Source organism: Melozone crissalis, unplaced genomic scaffold (assembly GCF_028551555.1).
Source record: "Melozone crissalis strain CALT ecotype California unplaced genomic scaffold, PUWL_Pcris_2 ptg000004l_1, whole genome shotgun sequence".
Classification (NCBI taxonomy): Eukaryota; Metazoa; Chordata; class Aves; order Passeriformes; family Passerellidae; genus Melozone; species Melozone crissalis.
Genome location: NW_026535782.1, coordinates 36941264 through 36962834, shown reverse-complemented (window position 1 = coordinate 36962834; position 21571 = coordinate 36941264). Strand labels below are relative to the sequence as shown.

The 21571-nt window shown below is 41.4% G+C and overlaps 1 protein-coding gene across 2 annotated transcripts in view; it reads right to left on the bottom strand.

Moving 5' to 3' along the window:
• Positions 1-19701, bottom strand: part of ELK3 (ETS transcription factor ELK3) — a 37357-nt gene extending 17656 nt beyond the window's left edge. For both annotated transcript variants that reach the window (XM_054272106.1, XM_054272115.1), the window contains exons 1-2: positions 19355-19701; positions 2373-2581 (exon numbers count right to left, since the gene is read on the bottom strand). In XM_054272106.1, coding sequence (XP_054128081.1) covers positions 2373-2579 — 207 coding nt within the window. In that variant the 5' untranslated portion in view covers positions 2580-2581; positions 19355-19701. The remainder of the gene's footprint in view (positions 1-2372; positions 2582-19354) is intronic.
• Positions 19702-21571: the final 1870 nt, after the last annotated feature.

Genomic DNA, 21571 nt, shown 5'->3' with positions numbered 1-21571 from the left:
ATAATTTCAAAGATAATCCATGAAACATTAGTTAGTTCAGTGTCAACTGTATGCAGTAGGAGCAGAGGGCAGTCCGAGAAAGGAAGGTCCAGCCCACGTTCTACCATAATTTCTAAAAAGTCAATGACCCTTATCTCAAACTCACATGCTGCCGTATCACTTAGGTTGTAGGAAGAGAAATTCCTGTCAACAACTCCATAGTGCAAGTGAAGTCTTGTCCAGAGTTCTGCCTCATCTTTCCTGCTGCCACTCCCCCATGTGCAGCTCAGTGTTTGTCACATTTGTTCAGTGTGCATCCCATTTGTCCCAGCACCCCCAGCTGCCAACACATCCATCATTGCTCACCAGCAGGGAGGGGACAAGGATTTCAGAAGCTCCTTAAGGCTACCTCAAAGTCTAGACTGCTTTTAGGTTTATCTCACAAATTAATGAATGATCTCAAGCATAAGAGCATTACGGTCTGAGAGAGGCTCTTTCACCTCCGCAGTCCTTCCCCTTTTGTTCTGCAGTGGGGAAGGAAGAATGTCAAGGAGCCTTTCCTCCTTTTCTTGACTTCTTCCCTCCTGTGCTGTGCAATATAGACTGAACTGAAGGCAGAGGAAGCGTTCAGGACTGAACCCACTGCTGAGCACTCCCTGCCACTCCACAAGGATTCACTATCTGCTATCTTACACCATTCTCTCTCACACTTCAAAACCTGCAGCCAGGTGCTCTGTCCCTCTGCACTCCCCCAATAATCCACCTTTCTCCACTGTCTGGGAACCTACACCTCACCAAACACTATACCTATAGAGTGAGAAGCTCCCACTGTTTCGTTCCAAAGGAGTTACTCTTTCCATTTAAATAGAAATAGCCATAGGTTTGGATTGGGGTTCAAACCCAGATTGCAGTACATGGAGAAGAAATAATTTATTCTTCTTTCCATCTAGGAGCTATGACCTCCACTGGACCGCAGAACGCCTGAAAAATTGGCCAAAATCCTTGTGCCACTTAGATAAAACTGTCAGACAGAAGACCATCTCTACAAACAGCAAGCAGTTGCCTCAGCCAGGCAACTGATGAAGAAACTGTACAGCCACTCTGGCAGAGACAAAACAGATGACAAAGGTGTGTGCAGGCTCGGGGCAGGGGACTGAAAACAGAACAGGGGTTAAAAAAAAAAGGTTAAGGGATAAAAGAAGCAAAATAAGCAAGAGAGTCTCAGGTAAGGAGCCATTATATTCCATTACTTCAAAGATAACAGAGAGATCTCAAAGCATAAGTGCTAGAAATGTCTTGTTCCTTGTTTTTAGGCAATGTCTGTTCAGTCACTAACAGCATATTTGGGCTCTGCCTGGCTCTGCTCTTCATGCACCAGCAGGCACTGTGTCTCCATTGATCCCACTCAAGTTTATAACCAGAGGGGCTGGAGTCATATAATGAAACAAGCTTTCCCGTGCTGAGCAGAAGCCTTTTCAGCACGTAGTGAAGGGGATGCATCACACCAACTGCCCAGAACAGCCACTGTACTGTCCTCACCAAATCTTTTCATGCCTTCTCAGTCAGGCCACCTTTGAAACTTATTAAGTGGGAAAATCTGACTACTGGACAAACCACTAATATCACTAAATCTGAAACTAAAATTTTCTTTCAGGAGAAGGAGCCCCTGTGGGTCATGGAAAGTCAGATCATCCAATTGTTCATTGTTAATTTGCAGTCAACATGTTTTTTGATCACTGTGTTAGATTGACTGCATAGCACTGTGCCCTGCAAGAATTGGTGTACTACAAATAATACATGACAACAGCACTCTAAGGTCAGTCCAGAAACAGTATCTACTTTCCTCTGCCTTGTGCAGGCAGCAAACATGCCCTAATTGTGCTGAACACTGGCATTACTCACTGTATAATTTCATCTCACCCCTTTTTCTGAAAATCAAGATGAAAACAGGCCAACAAGCACAGCTATGAAGTTCTCCTTTATAATATACAAAATCTACAAGAGTCTTTTTTTATTAATATTTAATCTTCAAGAATATAGGAAATAGTAAAACCTAGTAACTTGGAATTTTTATATCTTATTGAAAAATATCCATTTAAGGAGAACTAATCCTGAAAAGATTTAGTATCGATTAGTAAAAACAATATAATATTCATCAAAAAAAGGGTGCAGAAACAGTTTGGAAATTCCTTTAATTTACTCGACTCTAAAATTGAGAAATGTGAATATGCAAGATTTGTGTTCTACAATATCTGTATATTTGTATTCTACAATCTTTTCCTTCTAGGATCTTGACTAGCTAGAGGAACTTCTGAATAGCTTACACGGAGAGGAGAAATATTAACTGGTAGCATTTCTATTTTCTTAGTGTGCATGAGAATAACAAAATTTACCTTGTCATAATAGTATCTTAGCGCCCGGCTCAGCTTGTCATAATTCATATTAGTTTTGTTTTTTCTGAGTCCCCACAGCTTAGCAACTTCTTCTGCCTTGAGAAGCTTGAATTCGCCATCATTAGACGTCCAGCAAATGAGGTGCTCGTGTTTCTGGTCTAGCAGCAACTGCAAAAGGAACTGCCACAGTGTGATTGCACTCTCCATACCTAGAAGGGACAAAGGAGAGCAACAGTGTGAAAAACATTTGGGAGCAAGTGTTCCACCCAACATTCATTTCAGTAATAAGCTTTATACAGGAGTCATCCTATATAACTGAGAAAGGGAAGCTACCACATCATTCACAACCAAACATCCACAAGACCTACAGGTCTTCCACTGCTTTTCCAGTATTTTCTCCACTGCTGTTCTCTGAAGGGTCACATGAAATAGAGGAAGTATTTAGAAAAGCACTGCCCACAAAGTTCACATTATACAAGGTCACCGCCAGTTGGCTTCTTCCATTCATTGTAAGCAATTGCTCTTCAAAGGAACACACAAGGCAGGGAGAAAAGGACTTAACATGACTATCCACTGAAATGATATTAAAAACCTGCTGTTTACAGTCAGGAGGAGTTTACTGGACTTCAGATACATCACTCTGAAAAAGGGGAGGACAAGGGAAGACCAGAGCAATTGCCTTTGATTACAGGACCAGAAGCTACATCCCTTCCCCCTCCCACCACCAGACTGCCTTTGCCTATTTTGTTTTTTTCCAGGGCCTCAAATTACTCTTGATGCTTCTGTTTGCCAATTCAAATAGTTCAAAAGACATTCTTGATTTTTTAGAAAATCTGGAAGTTCAGTACACTTAAGCACAGTAATGTTTATCCAGAACCTCTCTTTAATGGGGATCTTTTCTTTCATTATCATAGGTACTACTGAGAATGAGGAACATTTTTAACAGTGCCTGAGTCTAACATCTGAGGTTGGTTGAATTTTTTTTCTCTGCTAAAGGTTGTTTGAATATCTTTTTCCTCTGCTACTGAGCCCTCACTAGAACAAATCTTTTGTTCAGGCACTGCAATAAAATGATAACTGAAGGCTGGCTACATTCCAACTCAGCACAGGTATATATACAACTAAAAACTGGGAGCATTATCGCTGCTAACAACTTATTTTAATGAAGATGCAGCTAAATCTGACCTTTTAAACCACAGAAATATTAAATGAGATTTTCACCCACTTTCAAAAACATTCCCAGCCTTAGCATGTTAACACTGAATCAAATAAAATTTTTTTGCCTTTTCTGATTCTTAACTTGGACATGTTATGTCACAGAGATTTATTGCTGGTATTGATTGATTGACTATGGCGCTGATGGGGCTAATTATTACCTGATTTACTTCTGTGCATGAAACAATGGGTACTTCTGTCTTTATCTAGACAAGCTCAGGATTTTTAGCGCTCTCGTTCATCTTGTTTCGCCATGCAGTGTTGTTTGTGCCCTAGCAGATGCCACGGACGGGATGCCAGGCTGGCTGCCTGCCGCTTCCCTGGATGTGCGTACCACAAGAGGGCACAAGACTTCCAGCAATCCCCGGCAGGGAACGGGAGAGCTGCGGGAACAGCTGCCTCTTCAGGTCTGCCCAGCAGGAAGGACATCACCGTGCATAAGGTCCATGAGTATGAAGAAAAACAAATTGCGTGAGCTACTTTACTAGTGTAAAGCAAGTTAATGATACTAGAGAACGTCGTCAATAGTTTTGTGGGAAAAAAAGGATTTGGAGCTATGTTTTGGTCCAAATAATTTTTAGGTAAGCTAGCCAAACAAGGGTTGGCAGAATTGATGATGATTTTATTATCTCTTCAAAATCCTCATTTCTCTAATTAACTGAGAGTCCCGTCTGAATGACAAAGACAAAACCACTGATGCCCAGCTGAGTGACACCATAACAACACAGCCCTTTCAAAGGTCACTTGAGGCTCCTAGGACTGTCAGGGGTCCTGGAAACAGAACAGTCTATATGGAAGCTCTGGCACTTTCAAACATTTGCATTTGCTTCATTGCAATTTTATACAAATCCTTTTCCACATAAAATAAGGCACCAAAACAAAATTCATAGCTAGGATTAAATATACCTGACAGTTACTCGTTTTACAGCCTTTAAAAGTTTCTTTAAACTACACCCTCTTTGCAGACATTAGCATCTTTAACAGATTATTTATCTATAACTTCATAGATAATAAAGTGTCCCTATTAATGTGGCATCATAAATATACAGATACACATCATATATGTATATACTTTCTAATACTTGCAAGTTTTGCAATTGACTTTGTTAAAAACGTGTATTTATATACAATCATATTCCTCCTAAATAATTCTATTTTCTGTACATCACATATTTTGCAGCGATACCCTGCATAATTTTAACTTGCATAATAAAATTCCTCCTAACAAGAAATCACAAACAGAACTTCTGTTGCTCTGGAAAATTTTAAGTGCCATATAAATCTCTTTCTTCAAAATTGTACTAAAATGTGTCCTATGCTACAAAGACCTGTCAGCAGAACTTCAGCTGAGGAAACTAAAGAGGGTTGAGAATTATGGAAGTACCAATACAAACTTCACCACCATATCATCACCCAAAACAGTGTAATACCTCAGAGACACAATTCTCTCACCCAGATCTTAGAGTACAAGTTCAGCATTCATGGCTCTGACGAGAGGTTAGGTGGAACTGACCGCCCAGTGAAGAACATTTTGCTGCAGCCTGCTCCATCCCCATTCACCTCTGCCCATGAAAGCTCACAAGGTAACTGCAGCTAACTTTGTACTAACTACACTTTCCATGATGAACCTGTTTTCTGATGCTTATCATCTGTAAAATGTAAACAGTTTTGGATTCCATTTTATCTACTGAGTGTGGCACTCAAGGTGACTCAGCCACAGGCATAATGTGAAGTGCATGAACAGCACAAGCCTGGGTGAGAGAATCCCACAGGAACATTCACTCCACAAACCATAGGTCCTGGTGAGCAAGGAGGAGTGATTCCCATCAGGTTATCTCATAAAAGGTTACTGCCACCTTTTTGGAAGTGGCTCAGTTATTCCAGCTGAGATCCATGGACAATCTCTGGGGGTCACTCCAGGTCCTGGTGCCAGGGCAGATGGCTGTGGTGGGATTAGATTCAGGCAGCTCCTCACAACCCTATCTTGCCTGACCACAAACTCTCCCAAGCCTGTGGCTCTGAAGAGGCTTTATAAAGGACCTGTGTACCTCAGACTTCAGCATCAATGTGCTCAGTTGGTACATGCATAAATCTTCTACTGCTATGACCCAAGTCTGCCCCTACAGAAATGAGATTAAAACAGCTCAATGCTGCATTGTGCTTCATCCCTCCATCTGCCACTGAGTTCCTGTATAAAGCTTCTCATATTGCTTGTACAGCAACTGTATGTATGATTCCTACAAGTGGCAAATCATGCTAATTACATTTTCAGCTGATCATTAATTGTATGGTCCTACTCTTCTAACCACCCAGCTTGAGGTGTGCAGGTCTGAGTCACACTGACTATTCACAGCTGTAACTACCTATAACAGAAGCCTTGCTCTAAGTGTATATGGTGAAGTAAAATCTCAGATTTCTTGAATTTGGTAAACTGGTGTTAATCTCATTTCCATTCTGTAAAATGCGGTTTGCAGGGGAATAGTTGTAGGAGGATCCTCTGCCTGGACTCCTCTCTGAGAAGGAGTTTGGAAAGCAATGGGGTCCCTTCTGCACCCCATGACTCAGAGGGAAGGCTTCTCTAATAAACTTTGTCTGCAGCTCCCATTCTGCCCATGGCAAATTCCCATTCTGCCCACAACAACAGAAAAATCTAAGATTCTGCAGTGACAAGATTTTCAACTGATACAAAATATTTAATTTCCAATCAGGCCAACAGATTTACTAACCTGCCTTTCTCAATGGGAACTGTTTTGAATTCCACAAGACACTAACTGTCCCCTTGGGAGGACAGAATGGCCACACAGGGCCACACACCTGTGCCCCATTTGAGTGGTCAAGCAAGAAAATCACGACACAGATGTATTGGATTTATTAGAAGATATGTAATTCAACCAAAAATCTGGTACCTGTATTAAAAGTCATAATAAATTATGACTGTGAGGAGTTGGAGATCTTCAGAAAACATTATGTTTCATTTATGTATTTTCCAACTCTTTTGAATTTTTACTGACTCAAAGGGAATTCAGTGTCTTGCCTTACTTTGACAGAAAGGGTTGTTAGGATGTGGTCACTTCCTACAGTGACCACATTTCATTCAACTCTTTATTAATATTAAATAGTAATAATAAATATTCCTCTTACTTCTGTGCTCAGTACAAGATCTGAATGGAGAGCAATAAATAATACACGGAACCACATACTGAATTACATGGATTAGCAGAAAAAATAGTTTTTAAAAAACCCTCATTTAGATAGTCACATGTATCAATGGTACAGAATGAGAAACACAACCTATGTTAGAAACATATACCCTGTGTCATGGAAAGCCTAATCAAAATTCATACAGACAAAAGAGTCAATTTTTTAATCCATTAACTCTGACATATCTGATTTTGCCATCTTACCATTTTTTAAAATATTTATACAATGCATTTGACAGTCAAAGATGCTTTCTAAGCCATGAAACAAAATTTGCTAGTTTGACCTGACCCAGATAGCCTAGTAATTTTATTTTGTGATCACTTCTGCTACTGCTCATGCAAATAATCACAGGCATAGTTAGAAGAAATTATACTTGGAAATGCTGTGTTAGACAGCAAAATGGTATTTCAGGACTGAGTTTTCTGAAAATCCATTTCTCTGGCAGCTGTGACAGGGAACCACACTGACACCATCTGCATTAGCAATTTACATTCCTTGCAACGTGCTTCCCCCCACACAAACCCTAGCAACTGCATGATCAGTGTGATACACCATGCCCTCCACACACCAAACTTTAAGCTTAGGTCTGATGCCAGAAGGCAGCAAATCAGAGTGTCTGTGCTGATAATTCTGCTCCTGTGTCAACCAAACTGAGGGACTAACAGAAATGCCTAAACTTGGAGCAGCAGTGGAGTCAACACCATAAGCTCTCCCTGAAGAGGATAATGGAAATGGACAGAGACATCCATAGAGCAAAGTGTCGTGTCTGAGAGATGATATTCCTGTAAAGGGTCCACCCAAATTCCTCACTTAGGCAAGGGGCCTACATGCCAAATACTCTCTCCCCCTTTAGTATATGAAGACTGGCTCCAACCAGCATGAAACAAACACTATGAAAACATTATACAAGTTGCACTAGAAATAGTTGGGATCATATATGTGCTGATGAGCTGCATAAGATTTTTCATTTTTTAACAAGACAATACATATGAAATTTCATGTGATAAAATGTCAGTCAGTAAGGTAGCATTAAGATGCAAAAATACATTTATTAATGTGCTGGGCAAAATAAAACAAATAAGCAAGGCATCTTTAGGTCAAAGTGGTGGAAAACCAGGAGGCTCAGAGACAAATCTAGCTAACCAAAATCTCAGTATTGGAAAGATTTATGACATGAACTGTGAGATAAGCAGGATAGTCCTCGAAGCATCAAGTTTTGTAGGACTCTTGCATAGGAAAAGCCACATGTAAAAGGCAAAAAGCTGGAAAGCAGCTCTGTAGAAATTCAGGACTTTTGCAGAGGTCCTTAGCTTTCACACAACTATGTTACAGCGGTAACAGAGCTCTGCTCTCCCAAGTAGTCCAGGTTTCCTACTTGGATTTTTTTCTCCATGTTAGCTCCCCTACAGCCTTTTCTGCTGATCCTGGACAATCAGCATTGATTGAACAAGTTTTGAAGGTTCAAACTAGGAATCCCTCCAGGCATTAGGATCAAAACCAGTCCCTTTTGCTTTAGAGGGTCTGCAAAGGAACATCTGGGAGCCTGAGCTATAAACCAGGTCGCGCGATTTGGGGCAGAGGAAGGACAGCTGAGTGGGACAGCCTGGCTGGGGTGCCCAGAGGCTGAAAATAACCTGCTGGTGACCAATTAAATCAGGAAGACATAAAAGGTGTTAGCCAGCATTATGCCATGTAGGTAGTCACAGAAAGATGGTGATCAGACATGTACGTGAAAAGGATTAAGAGGCTGAGTCAGGGTAGGGAAATTAGTTTCCCTTAGCATATGAAGAAACTGCTGATTCCTTCTGTAGCCAAAGCAGCTGCAAAAGATCCAGCTCCTTTCTGTATGCCCCATCACAGCAGGCACACACCTCCACTTACATTTCCCTTACAGGCACGTGGGTGCTTTTGCAAGCACACAGCATTTCTCAGTAACAGATGCCTTTTTTTACCATTTCAGCTACTCTGGAAAATGTGTGCACATTTTTTGTACGTCCATTTTCTGGTTTTGTATCCCAGTTCTGCCCAGCACATTTCTCTGAGCAGCGTGACGTGGGGCATTGTTAGTTTCTCATTCACGTTAGCATTTGGCTTCCTTTATTTCTGCAGGTTGCAGCCAGGAAACTGGAAAATGGGCCACAGGAAACCTGGCCTCCTACATCTGTCCCAGTTTGTAATAGCAGCTCTGGTTTTATTTTTCTAAGTGTCTCAGGTTCATTTTAACCCTTGAGAGGACTGCTCCAATACCATGTACAAGGAATGTGACTGTTTTGCCATTATTTTTTAACCACCATTTCTCAACAATAGAAATTGAGATCTTTATACTTAACTAAATTAATTTTAAAGTCCATTAATACTTAGAAAATAAACAGTTACAAATTAATTTAAAAAAAAAACTTTTGCTGGAAATTGGCAAAAGAATTCCATATACAAATTCCATGCTATATAAAATATCAAAGAGTACAGACAGACAAAAATACAGAACAAGGTAGTGTCTATATATATCCTAAACACAGTTCTAAAGTGAATGTTAATATGAAAAGTTTAAGAGCTTATAAATCCTCTAGGACACTTTTTCTATTTTTCATTTTTTTCTATTTTTCATTTTTTTCTATTTTTCATTTTTTTCTATTTTTCTTTTTTTTCTATTTTTCATTTTTTATTAAAAATTGAAGTACACATTTTTCTTCTAATTACAGAAGCAAGAGTGTCAGTCAACAAAAAGAACTTTCCTAAAATAATTTAAAAATTAGTCAGCCATAACATTTTTCACTGAAAATTCATCTATAACTATGACTATATCATGAGAGGTTAAAGACAATTGCCAAATCTGCCCAAATGTTTGCTCAGAACTATTTGAAAGAAAAAGCTGAGTCAATCCTAACCCTTTATTTCTCAACAGAGATGCTTCAAGGGTGATAAATAGGATGTGGTTGGTGAGGAGTTTGTGATTCTGCCAGAAAAGAGAAAAAACAAATATCCATTTGTTTACTTAGAAAGCTTTCATATATTCATCAAAGGAGATTTTACTAGTAATTTAATTGGGCTTGGAAAAATAAGCTCTGAACTAAGTGTGTAAATATACCTGGTTTCATTTGAGGCAGAACTTTCTCTATTAAAGGTAATAAATCAAACTAGTGGTGCAATCCATACCCAGGACACTTTAGGGAATCAACTGTGTGTTTGATACAGAATGCTGGTAATTTTTCCACATCCAGCAACCAGGACATTTCCTGTCAGAGCATCCTCCAAGTCCTTCCATTGTGTTGAAACTGCAAAAACTTTCTAAATCAGGACTTCCTCCTATTATATTTTAGAGGCGTCTTTCTGGGAAATGCAGATTCAAGCGAAAAAAAAAAAAAAAAAAAAAAAAAAGGAATTCCTGCAGCACCACCCAGTGGAAACATTAGAGAAAGCCACAGGGGTGCCCCAGTGCACACGTTCCAATTTACTGCAAAACTACAGTAATACTGCCACACAAACACAGACTGGTTTAAGGATGTGCCAAAAAAACACAGAGTGTTTTGCAGGACGATCCACTCAACAGAGTCATACAAGGTATGACTACTGTGCTACTCCAGCGTAACAGTCATCTTTTTACTTTAAATTGTAATTACAAAGATTATTTACAGTAAAAATTTACAAGGTCTCCTTCTCAAGCAAGGATACCCACTGTTATGGCCCAGCACGTTTAAAAAAAATAAACAGACTCCTGTGGTTAAAAGCAACACAAAAGAGACAGCAGCAAAATCTCGCAAAACATTAAGGGATAACATCAAGTTCCACCACAGGGAGGAAAGTACTCACACATATGTCCAGTAATGCTTCAAGTAGGTACATTTGGTAATACAGTGTTTGCAGTTTTTAATTTTTTTACCTAAGTCAAAGAAAAGCGGAGGCAGATGTCCAAAGGAAGAAAGTTCTGCACTCTCCAACCTAATAAAACAAAGGACTGGTTGCCTGCCAAGCAGAGGTGTGATGACACCGCCTCTACAACACCAGTGTTTGCACATTTTCTGTAAGGATGCAGTTCAAGAAACAGTTTTAATCCCACTGGAGTAAAAGCCCTTAGCAGGAGGGAACATGGCTAGTTGCTTCCCTGTGAAGGCTTAAAAAATAACCTGCTCAATTATTTCTAAAGCTAGCCATAAACAAAACTACGTAAATCTGTAATGGCTCCAACCCTTCACCTTGGGACAGCCATAAAATGAGTGCAGACTCCTCACACTGCTTTCTGTCTGCTCATGTGGTGCACATCTGTGGCACGCTGGCAGCATGCTACACTGCAATCTGAGGGACTCCTGCTTTCAAAACCAGTCCTATATGTTTATTTTTCCCATATGACTTCCTCTTATATTTTTGTCTGCATCAGTAGGACACAGATCATGATTACTTGAGTGTCCTGTATAAAATTTCTGATGTTTCCAGAGCTGAAGAAGGCAGAGGTTTCAACCTCCAGGAACAGCAGCTATTCTGAAAGTTTACTTAATATATCAAGACATGATTACTCCCAAATGTAAATGCTTTATTTACTCCCTTCTTTAAACGAAGTATTAAAATTTTCAATTTCGCAACAACAGACCAAATTCTTTGTAATTATTCAGTGGCTCTAATATGTTAAATTGTGTACTATTACTATCTGCTGTCTCAAATGCTGCCTTAATACATTTCATATTCAGATGTTTAAACTAATCTTCCCCTTGCCACTGATTTTTCCTAGACTGAAACTCAGATAAAAAAGCAGGTCTTTTTCATGCTGTGAGCAGAGAGGAAACTGGCCAAAAGGACAGGAAACAGCCCTTGGAGTTCTGTAAAGGAAAACCAAGGTGGCTGGCAATTTTCATGAAACCTGAAGCACAGCAAGATCATTGCAGCATAGACTGGTAGTCAGACTTGCCTTACCATGCAACTGGATTTTCAGAATTTGCTGAATTAGCAAAATGAGCCACTGATCTATTAAATAACATTCAGGTTTACCTGCATATTGTCATGTTGCAAGGTAAGTCAGTTATAGCATTATACCAAAAATGGTGTAAACAATTCAGCAGATGGTAACCTACAAATATGGAATCATTTTACTTGGACAGTCTCTTCCCAAAACATTAGCTCTATTGCAGTAGGTTTTGGAGCACAAGCCAATGTAAGTTCCTTAGCCATAAAAAAATGAGCAACGAGTCACAGCACTAGTCAAGGTCTGTACTTGTAAAAACATAAATTAATAACTATTCTTAGACATAAAAATCTCAAAGATCTGCTATTCTCCTCAGTGCTAATCAAAGTTCTGCGTGTTTATCATGCACTAAGTTAAACCAAAACCCAACTGAAATATTTTAATCTCCTGACATTATTCACTTGCCTACTACACCAACAAGGACCTACAGGGTTCACCTAACTTCATTCATTAAACACTGGGATACCCCACAGAATGCATCGTGGAATACATGAGATCTCAGCCAGGGGAAGAGCTGTTTGTCACTGTACTGTGTCCTGTGTGCTTAAACTAATTCCCACAGCTGCTGCAAACTATGAATGACAGAGAAATGAGAGAGTATTCCAATGATTACAGCAAACTTTGCTGTATGCAGAGTGCTCAGATTGCACATGTTTAGAAGTGACACCAGTGCACCAAGTGGTTTGTCAATGTCTCTGCTCCTCAGGATGCATAACAGCCACTGTTTTGACTTGTATCCTGTCCTATTGAATCCTGTGTCCTATTGAATTCTGTATAAAATTACACATTTAAATAAAATGCAAAGACTGTATTCCCTCTTCTCAACTTGGATGAGACTGCACAGTCAGCGTTGTTGTGCCCTGCTCCCAGGGAATCCAACTGCTCTGTTCCGTGAGGGTTTTTATCACTGAAGTGGCAGTGCTGAAGGAGTGCTGCAGCCATACTTTCCATGCCAGCCCTATTCCACACTCACAGTTTGCTGAACTGACCACACACGCCACTTGCTCTGAGTCTGCTCTGAGTCACCAGACTTCACAGAGGTCTATATCCAGAATCCAAACCCACATTCCCATCTCAGCTATGTTAGTGTAGCATGGAAGAAATCCTCTGAAGGTAGTCAACTTTCTCCAGATCTAACTAACTGAGCTGCAAAAGGAATTTGTTCTTATTTTCTAAATGCTTTTTAAAGATTGCTTCTTCACATGAATTACTGTTAATTGCTGGGAAGAGATAATGGTGGTACTTCAGTCTATAAATTTTTTTGTTTATGCTGTATTGTGACTTGATACAGCAAAGGCCACTCAACACTACCACAACATAAACATTTAAAAACAACAACACACATTAGCTTCCTTCTCAAAAAGCCTAAACTGAAACACATCTGATCAATTTTCATTAAAAAAAAAACAACAAAAAGGAGAAATATACAGAGAGTAAAGAAGTGCTGTCACCACATTAGAGGCAAATGGATGTGAAATAGAAATCTGTTTTCCAGATGAACTATCAGCTGTGTTGCAAAATAAGGATGGGAAACTTATAGGAGGACATTTGATTGAAAACATTTAGATCCTTTAGATGAAGGATATAATCCAAGTCTACCCTTTTGTGTACAACTGCAAAACCATCTTCTACACAAACATTTTTGCTCGTTCACTAATGTTTTCAGAAAAAGAACCATCGTGTAAAATAGTATTAGTGGGACTTTGGACTTAATACTTAGGTTAGAGCCTAGAAAATTTTTACCAATTTTGCATGACTGGTAGTATTCATAAAAATTCTGTATTATTCATTACATAATTTAATAACAATGAAAAATAAAAGAAAATGTGTAAGACATGAGTTTTCCCCTTATGGTACTTCAAATGATCTTCATGTTAGGAGCCACAAGATAAGACAATTGTGTACTTTAAAGCTGAAAAAACTAAGACAGTATTGCTTGCACAAGAGCCAAAACACATTAACATGTAGTGAACATGGCATTTGCAAAGATCAAATATTGGGTAGTAAATGGGAAAGCAGAGACATAGACATGACTGAAGTGACTCTCTGAAATAGGTCAGGGGGAAGCCATGGAATGACCAGTATCACTCACACAGTACATCCTGACACTGCAAAATTTAGAGCTATGGAAGACTAGGAGGACCCTTCACAGAGCAAGCAAGAGCCACTGCAGTGCCTTAGTTACATTTAACATGCACCTAGTCTCAGCGCATTAACAGAAATGCTGGCACACTCAAAAGTAAATACATGCCTAAATGCTTTAAAAGATCAAAACAAAGTAAGTTTGTGGCTTCCTACAGAGACTCTTGTCCTGAAGATCCTGAGCTGTATCTAATTGCTCAGATGTGGACAGATCACACGCTGCAGTCTTCAAAAACCTTTTTTTACATAGTTGATTGATATTTATCTCCAAAGTCCATAGGTGTCCTGTCTATAACTGCCATCACACACTTGAACAGTTTTCAACACTCGGCCCGTGCATGTGGGGTCAGTGGACCTTCCTCTGACAGTGAGGCAGAAGCACTGCAGCACCACCACTGTGGGCACAACTGCTCAGAAACAATTATGGACCCACAGACACAAGAAGGACAAACGCCACTGCTGTGGACAATCACAGCAATGCCACTTGAGCAAGCAGCCGAAAATCAGACACGGTGTTGAGAACTCCATAACAGTAAAAAAATCCCCTATCATTTTCAGCTGAGTTGTACCCGCCTAGGGCATGGCAAAATTGGCCTCCTATATTCTTAGCTGCCATATAACTTTAAAATATTACTTAAATATTTAGTTTTCTGGTATAATATGAGATACTGCCCAGGAATCACACCTATCAAGCAGATCGACAGCTCCGGCGTACATTTTGATAGTGCAAAAAAACTACCACAGTATTCATAAAAAATAAAAATGCAGAACTGACTATACAGTTCAGTTAGTAACTGGCATTGAATTAGCTGCCAAGAAGTGTCTTTGTGATATTTTTGTACCCATGCTCATTGGCAGGTGTTTTCTTTGGTTCTTGCTTTTGGAAAAGCTGAAAGTCTCCTTCAAAGAGCTTTTAAATTAAAATCCACTCTTAACAACAAACCTGTAAGAACCTGAAATGCAATACAATTGCTGGCACATAAAATCACAATGCGTTAAAGAAAGTTTTAAGGACAAAGATGAATTTATTTTTCTGAAGTGCGCAGCTGAGAGGCACTTTGTGCTTCATCTGCTTTATTTCCATCCATGCAGCCTTGTATTTTGTGGTGCAGTGAGATGGACTTCCTGTGCCTACACCTTGACATTCTCCTCAAAATCATGACTAAATCTTTAATCATTCATTCTTCAACATGAGAATGAATGTATTTGGTCTTTCGAGAGCTCTTAACAGCCTCCAGAATCCTCATTGATTCATTTAACAAGCCACAGATGAAGTAAACATCTGTCTAATGATTCAAGACGATGAGACTCCCCATTGTGGGGAACACCAGGGTGAATCAATCCAAGGAGACAAGGCGACCTCCACAGGCCCGTCAGGACAGCCTGTGGCATGAGCCACCGGGTGTGGTCCCCGAGCACAGACAGCAGCTCCAAACCAACAGTGCTCTGAAACTGGCCCAGGATAACTGTCCTATAATCAGTGCACAGCTCCAAAATGGATTCCAGCAGCAGCACCAGTGCACGGGAGCCATCTCCACCAGAAGAAAGCCATGGACTGATAAATCACCTCACTGCACAAAGGAGCTCAACCCAACATATCTTTATAGGAAGTACTAGCTCATTTATCAGTTCTTTATTATCTTAGATTATTTAGCATTATGACAGAGAACCACTCAGAGAGATAATGGTAACTACATGAACTTACAAAGTTTAAATGATGTCACCAACTCACTAGTTAAAATCCTTTTTAATAAATACATGCATCACAAGTAACTATGTGTTGGTGCTCCCACCCTTATCCTGCACTCCCTTATCTTTAGTAGCCAAATGTCTGTTTATTTTGATACCTATTTCTGTCTTCTGAAGCAACATTGTTGTGATGTGACTGCATTCCCAAGGCTAAGATTTGTATTTTCTGTACAGCTCAAGGACCTCCATGTCTGTGTTGCACATAGCTACCTTCCTACATGCAAATATATGAGCCTCAGAGCAAGCAACAAGCTCTGTGCACCTTGGTGAACCTGAAAATTTACTTTAATTCTGTGCTAAGTCTTTCAGAACCAGTTTTTGACCAATATTTGTGTTCACTTGACCAATAATAGCTGCCCCTAAGAATAACTCTGTCGTGAATACCTCCATCCCAAGAAGGGCACTACAAGAAGGCAAAGTTTACATAATTAGATTTTATGCACAGCAAATGGGAAATGCTTCAGTCTTTGGAGTGATATACTTGATTTCTTCCTATGGCTTAAGTTTAATGAAATAACATCAAGTAGCAGGAGCAAAGAACCATTGTGAATCAGTAAGCACTGAGAACCACTAATGAATAAAACAAAATACACTTTTGTTTCTACATGTGGAAGTGTCCATGTGTGTGGTGTTATAAACAGTTACAAGGAAGAGTGAAACTGAGTTTCTCCCCTGAGACTGAGTTGCTTATTTCAGCTGTTGCATCTAGGTGGAGTCGGTGATATCAGAAAGGATATAAAACAGTGGTTTTTTTCTTTTTAGGACCAACTCACAGAGTTGATTAGGAAAAATCAAGCTGTAAGCAATGATTGTAATACTGAGCAGACAATATATACACCTAACACATTTTTAGACAGGTGAAGAATAAAATTATATTTACAATAAAACCACCTTTAATACTTTTTTTATTATTTGAGTGGAAACTATCATGCATTACATGATATCTGTATTTTTTTTTCTATTCTATTCAGAACTGTTGTATTTGTAACACATCTATAGATTACTTCTCATTCAGCCTTTCAAATTCACAGAACACACAACACGAAGTAAACTACTACTACATCTGTTTTCCTGAGGACATCAAAATGTTTTACACTTAAACAAACACAACGCACAAAACATATATAGTGTGGATAAACTACATATATATATGGTGTAAGTATGTATGAATGTGTGTGCTTCATCTACTCTGATTCAGCAGACAGCACACGAAATTCCAGCAATATTTAACACAATACGTGAACAATTTATTGTCCATATTTCAGAGAAAGATAGTGGGAGCCAGGAAACACTCCTCAGTAAGTTTTGGTGCTGTACACCACACCAACTGCTCCATAACATATTCAACAGGTTTTTGAACACTATGTCCAGTATTGCACTTCTTTCTCTAAAACTGAGAAATTTACAAAAGAAATAAACCTCCAAAACTGAAAAATAATCCCTTGCTTCCTGATGGCTGCATTTGATTGAGACAGAGATTAGGCATTGTCTGGTTTATACACTATTCTAAAAATTCTTCACTGCCCCACTAGAAAATCAAGAGACATCTGTGTCTGGAGATTGTGTCACTAATCCACTAATAGAAGTCCTCTGTGAAATTATGTTAATGAAGAACTTTTCTGTGCCACTTGGACATAGGAAGTGCAGGAAACACTGCAGATCCTCTGAGGTAAACACGTGATATACTGCAAGCACTATTTTTTTGCATAATATTTGCAAATTAGTTTAATGCTATCACATGATAATTCAAGTAAGTAGCTTGGTGTTACGTCCTAATGCATACAATTTTATTCTCATTTATTGACATTTCCTTCAGCTAAAATCCACTTGCAAGCAAGAATCCATTTTCTTTGTTTGCTCCTGACTTTTTTTTTCTGCAAAAAGTTGTTGCTTTTAATTTAAAGATTGGTGGGGCAGGGCAAAAATCTTTGTAATTCCGAACATAGGCTTCTTTCATGACCATTATGAAAGCAAATCATAATAAAGTAATTACATAAACCACTAAATCAAAACTGGTATGTATAAAATCACTTGAAAATAACATACGTAAAGCACCATCACAGGAAAGCTATGTGGGTGAATATATTTTTCAAATATGGCCATCACCTCAGTATCTTGGCTCAAAATTTTTTGACTTAGCAATTACATGCAATTGTCAGACATGCACAGAACATGTTTATCATAACACAGACATCTGGCTACCCCATTTATATGTTTCACCCTATGGAAATATTTAGGCATAAATTAATCCGAAATAATTGAAAAGTATGTATGAGCAAAATACAAGAAGAATCACGGCTTTCGGCTTGAAATGAAATGCAATGATTGACTTTTGGAGTCCTCATGACCTCAAAGATGCTACATTATATAAAATTGTCATAGCACTACACTCCTAAGTAAATAAAGATGTAACTTGTCTCCCTTTCAACTGCAACGTTAGAAAGGCTGACAGGGCTTCACAAAACCCTCCTGTGTTAGGGAACGGAAACTCCTAATGAGATTAGTTGGTGTGTGTGCAGACATTACTTAGCCATGACTAAATGGGCTCTCTTCCTGCAGCCAGTGGAAAATTCAGGGAACTTTTTCCCCCTGCAGCATCAGAGTCCCTCTAACCTTCAGCAAAGCCAGATCCAACAACAACTCTCCACTTTCTCTCCCTTTCTCCCTCTCTCTTTTTTTTTTTTCCCTTCCCTTACAAACATTTTTGTGTTTTTCTTTTTTTCAGTCGGTGGTGGAAACTATCCACGTCGGCCAAAGGGGTCGGGGGGCAGGAGGTGGCTAAGAAAAGAGGGTAGGGGGAGGTCCGGGGAAAAGGCAGAAGACTACAAAGGAAACTGTAAAAAGGAGCAAATACATAAACCTGAGAGGGAGAAAACCACAGAGTTTCTTTGTGAGCTGCAGTGACTCATTTTCAAGATGTTGTCTGCTGCCAGTTTCAAACCGGAAGCGCATGGCAATTAGTCTTGCTGTTTCCAGACAAGCCAGAAACTCTCCCGACACTTTTTTTTTTTTTTTCCTTTTTTTAAAGCCCCTTCTGCAGTTTCTGCAGGAGCCTTCCCTTCCCTCCCCCCGCGCCCTCCGCGGCCCCGCTCGGCCTCGCAGCGCCGCCGGGGACCCCGCGGCGCCCCCGCCGCCCTCACAGGCACCGGGCGGCCCCCGAGCGCCGTAACCGGGATAACGCTGGGAGGGGGCGGCCCCCGGCACCGCCAGCCGGCACCGCGCCGCGGGAGCGGGACACGGAACGCCCCGGCACCGCCGAGGGGCTGCGGGCGGAGCGGCGTCCCGGGGCTCCCCGCGACCCCCGGCGCCTCCTTCCCGGCCCTGCCGCTCCTCACCCTCCGGCATCTGCCCCCCGCACAAACCCACACGGTCCGTGCCCTCACCTGCACCCGCAGCTCCCGGGGGGCGGCGGGGCCCCCGGGGAAACCCTCACCGGGGCGGGGCCCCCTGCGGCGGCGGGAGCCCCCTCGGGCATCCCGGCCCGCGACTGCCGCCCCCCGCCCCGCTACCACCGCGCTGCCCGGGCCCGACCCCGGGGCAGGACCCCTGGGCTCCCCGGCCCCGTGCGGGGCTCCGAGCCCCCTCCCGCGGTGCCCGGCAGCCTCACCTCCCTCCCGCGGGCTGTCCCCGCGGCTGCCACCCCACCAGCGGCCTCCCCTTCTCCTGCCCGCAGCCCCCCAAACTTTGCGGGAGCCGGGGCGGGCGCAGCAGCACTTGTACCTACCCAGTGGCTGAGGAACTTTTCCGCTCTCTCCTGGTAGTCTAGAGGGAGATGAGTAAAATTCCCTGATTCTCCATGCTGACAGTCTTCTGCAGGCTCTCTGTTGCTCTAGTAATGAGATCCTGATTTTGTTTTCCCTTTTTCCTTTTTTTCCCCCCTCGGGCCGGTGTGTGTGTGTGTGTGTGTGTGTGTGAGCGCTGCCCGTGAGAGGCAGCGAGCAGGAAGCCGGGGCAGGCAGACAGCGGCCCGGCTCACTTCCTCTCCCGCACTATTCCCCGGGCGGTTTGCAGTCTGTGTAAACAGCCTTTTCCTCCCCGCGCCCCTCGCTCTGGCCGCCGATGTGCAGCATGGCTGTAACACAAGACACACGCATAGTACAGCGGGCAGCGCCGACTCCGCCGGCTCGCCGGGAGCTCCGCGACTGCCCCGACCGCCACCCCTTCCTGTGCTACACCCCCAGGGAGGAGCTTCCCGCCGGCCGCCCCAGCTGCTCGGGCCGAAATGCACCCGCGTTTCCCCGGGGAGCACCGGGGAGATGCTTATGAACCCCTTGGCCATCCCGGAGGATGGTGGCGGCTTTGGCCCGGCAGAGACGGCCGCCTTGGTCCCACCGCGCTGGGGCTGAGGTCACCGTGGAGGGGAGCGTTGGGCACCTGTGGTGGGGTCCCTGCGGACTGAGGGGCTGGTGGGATGCAGTGCCTCGCTGGACACTCGCTGGCCACCCTCCCAAGCTGAACCTCGCAGGGACAGAAAAGTACAGAAGCCGTGCAATATGGTACAGCAACTTAAATCGAGGGAAATGGCATGTTAAAAATCAAGGAACACTCAAATCACAGCATCACGGAATAACAGTTTTATTTGGTTTGGAAGGGACCATTGACAATTGTCCTGTCCAATTCCCTAGCAATGAGCAGGGACATAATCAGCTTGATCAGGTTGTTCAGAGCTACTGCTTCAACCTGACCTTGAATGTTTCCAGGAATGAAGCACCTCCACATCTCTGGAAAACCTGTGCCAGTGCCTTACCACTGTTATTGTAAAAATATCTTCCTTATATCCAGTCTGAACCTATCCTCTTTTAGTTTAAAATTATTTCCCCTTTTCCTATTGCAAATTATCAAACACAAGCACGAGGATCTTGCAGCTCCACATCATATCTCAAGAGTCAGATCTGTGGCAGCTGATTGAGGTTTAGGTTTTGACCTTCAAGCTGTAGACCTCAGATATAAACCGTTGGGTTGGATTTATTAAAAGGGACACATTTCCAGTATTGGGAGTTTACATAAATTCTGTGTATTCTTGTGTCTCATATATCAGCATTTATAACTTTATTTGGAAATTTTCAGAGTGAGTGACATTATCTTCTATCTGCCTAGAACATCAGTGATGCTCAAGGCATAAAACTTCAAAACCAATACTGCTATTTCTTTTAATAGTAATGAGGTTTATCATTGCAGCACTGTAACTTCTATTCAGACTGTTTTTGATGAGCATCGACATAGAAGCTGTGATTATTTTTTATCACTCTCTTGGTTTGTTGCTTGCAATGTCATTGGGAACACAAGTATGTTTGGATGGAGTTAAAGAGATTGTCACAGCAGCAACATCAGTCAATAGCATCTGAACAGAGGTATGGGATCAAATTCAGTCTCTTGAGAAAGTCCATCGGGTTTCTTCCTTCTTGTCTTCTAACATGCCATAGAGGAGCAAGAATAGCTGGATACCAGCACACCAGATAATGGAACTTTGTTATTTTTCTTAAATAATTTCTTTTCGGAAGTCATTCTGAATTTCAGAATAGAGATATGAGGTCTGATAAAGCCTCTTTTTGTGTTTTCTAAATAAAGAAGCATTGAAATCTTTAATTTCAAATGGTATATTTCCTAGATTAAATGTACAGTGGATAAAGTCCTTGCTGCTAGCACTAGTGTAAGTTGTGAGGATTACTAGGAAACTACGGCTGAAGACACAGTTTTGCAAACAAGGCAGTCAGAGAAATTTTTATGGTATCAAAATGAAATGCTGGACTGACAGCAAATGTAGAAGATGAATACTGGGATGACCAGTATTCATCTTCTACATTTATCTTTTATTGTCTTTCTGACCAAGAGGTGAAGCAGATATACCACAGTTGCCTTGACCAGCTATTGGTGTGGAGATCTGAGAGAAGAAACTCTCAAAAACAGTACAAGTTCTTTTCTTCTACAAATCACACTATGT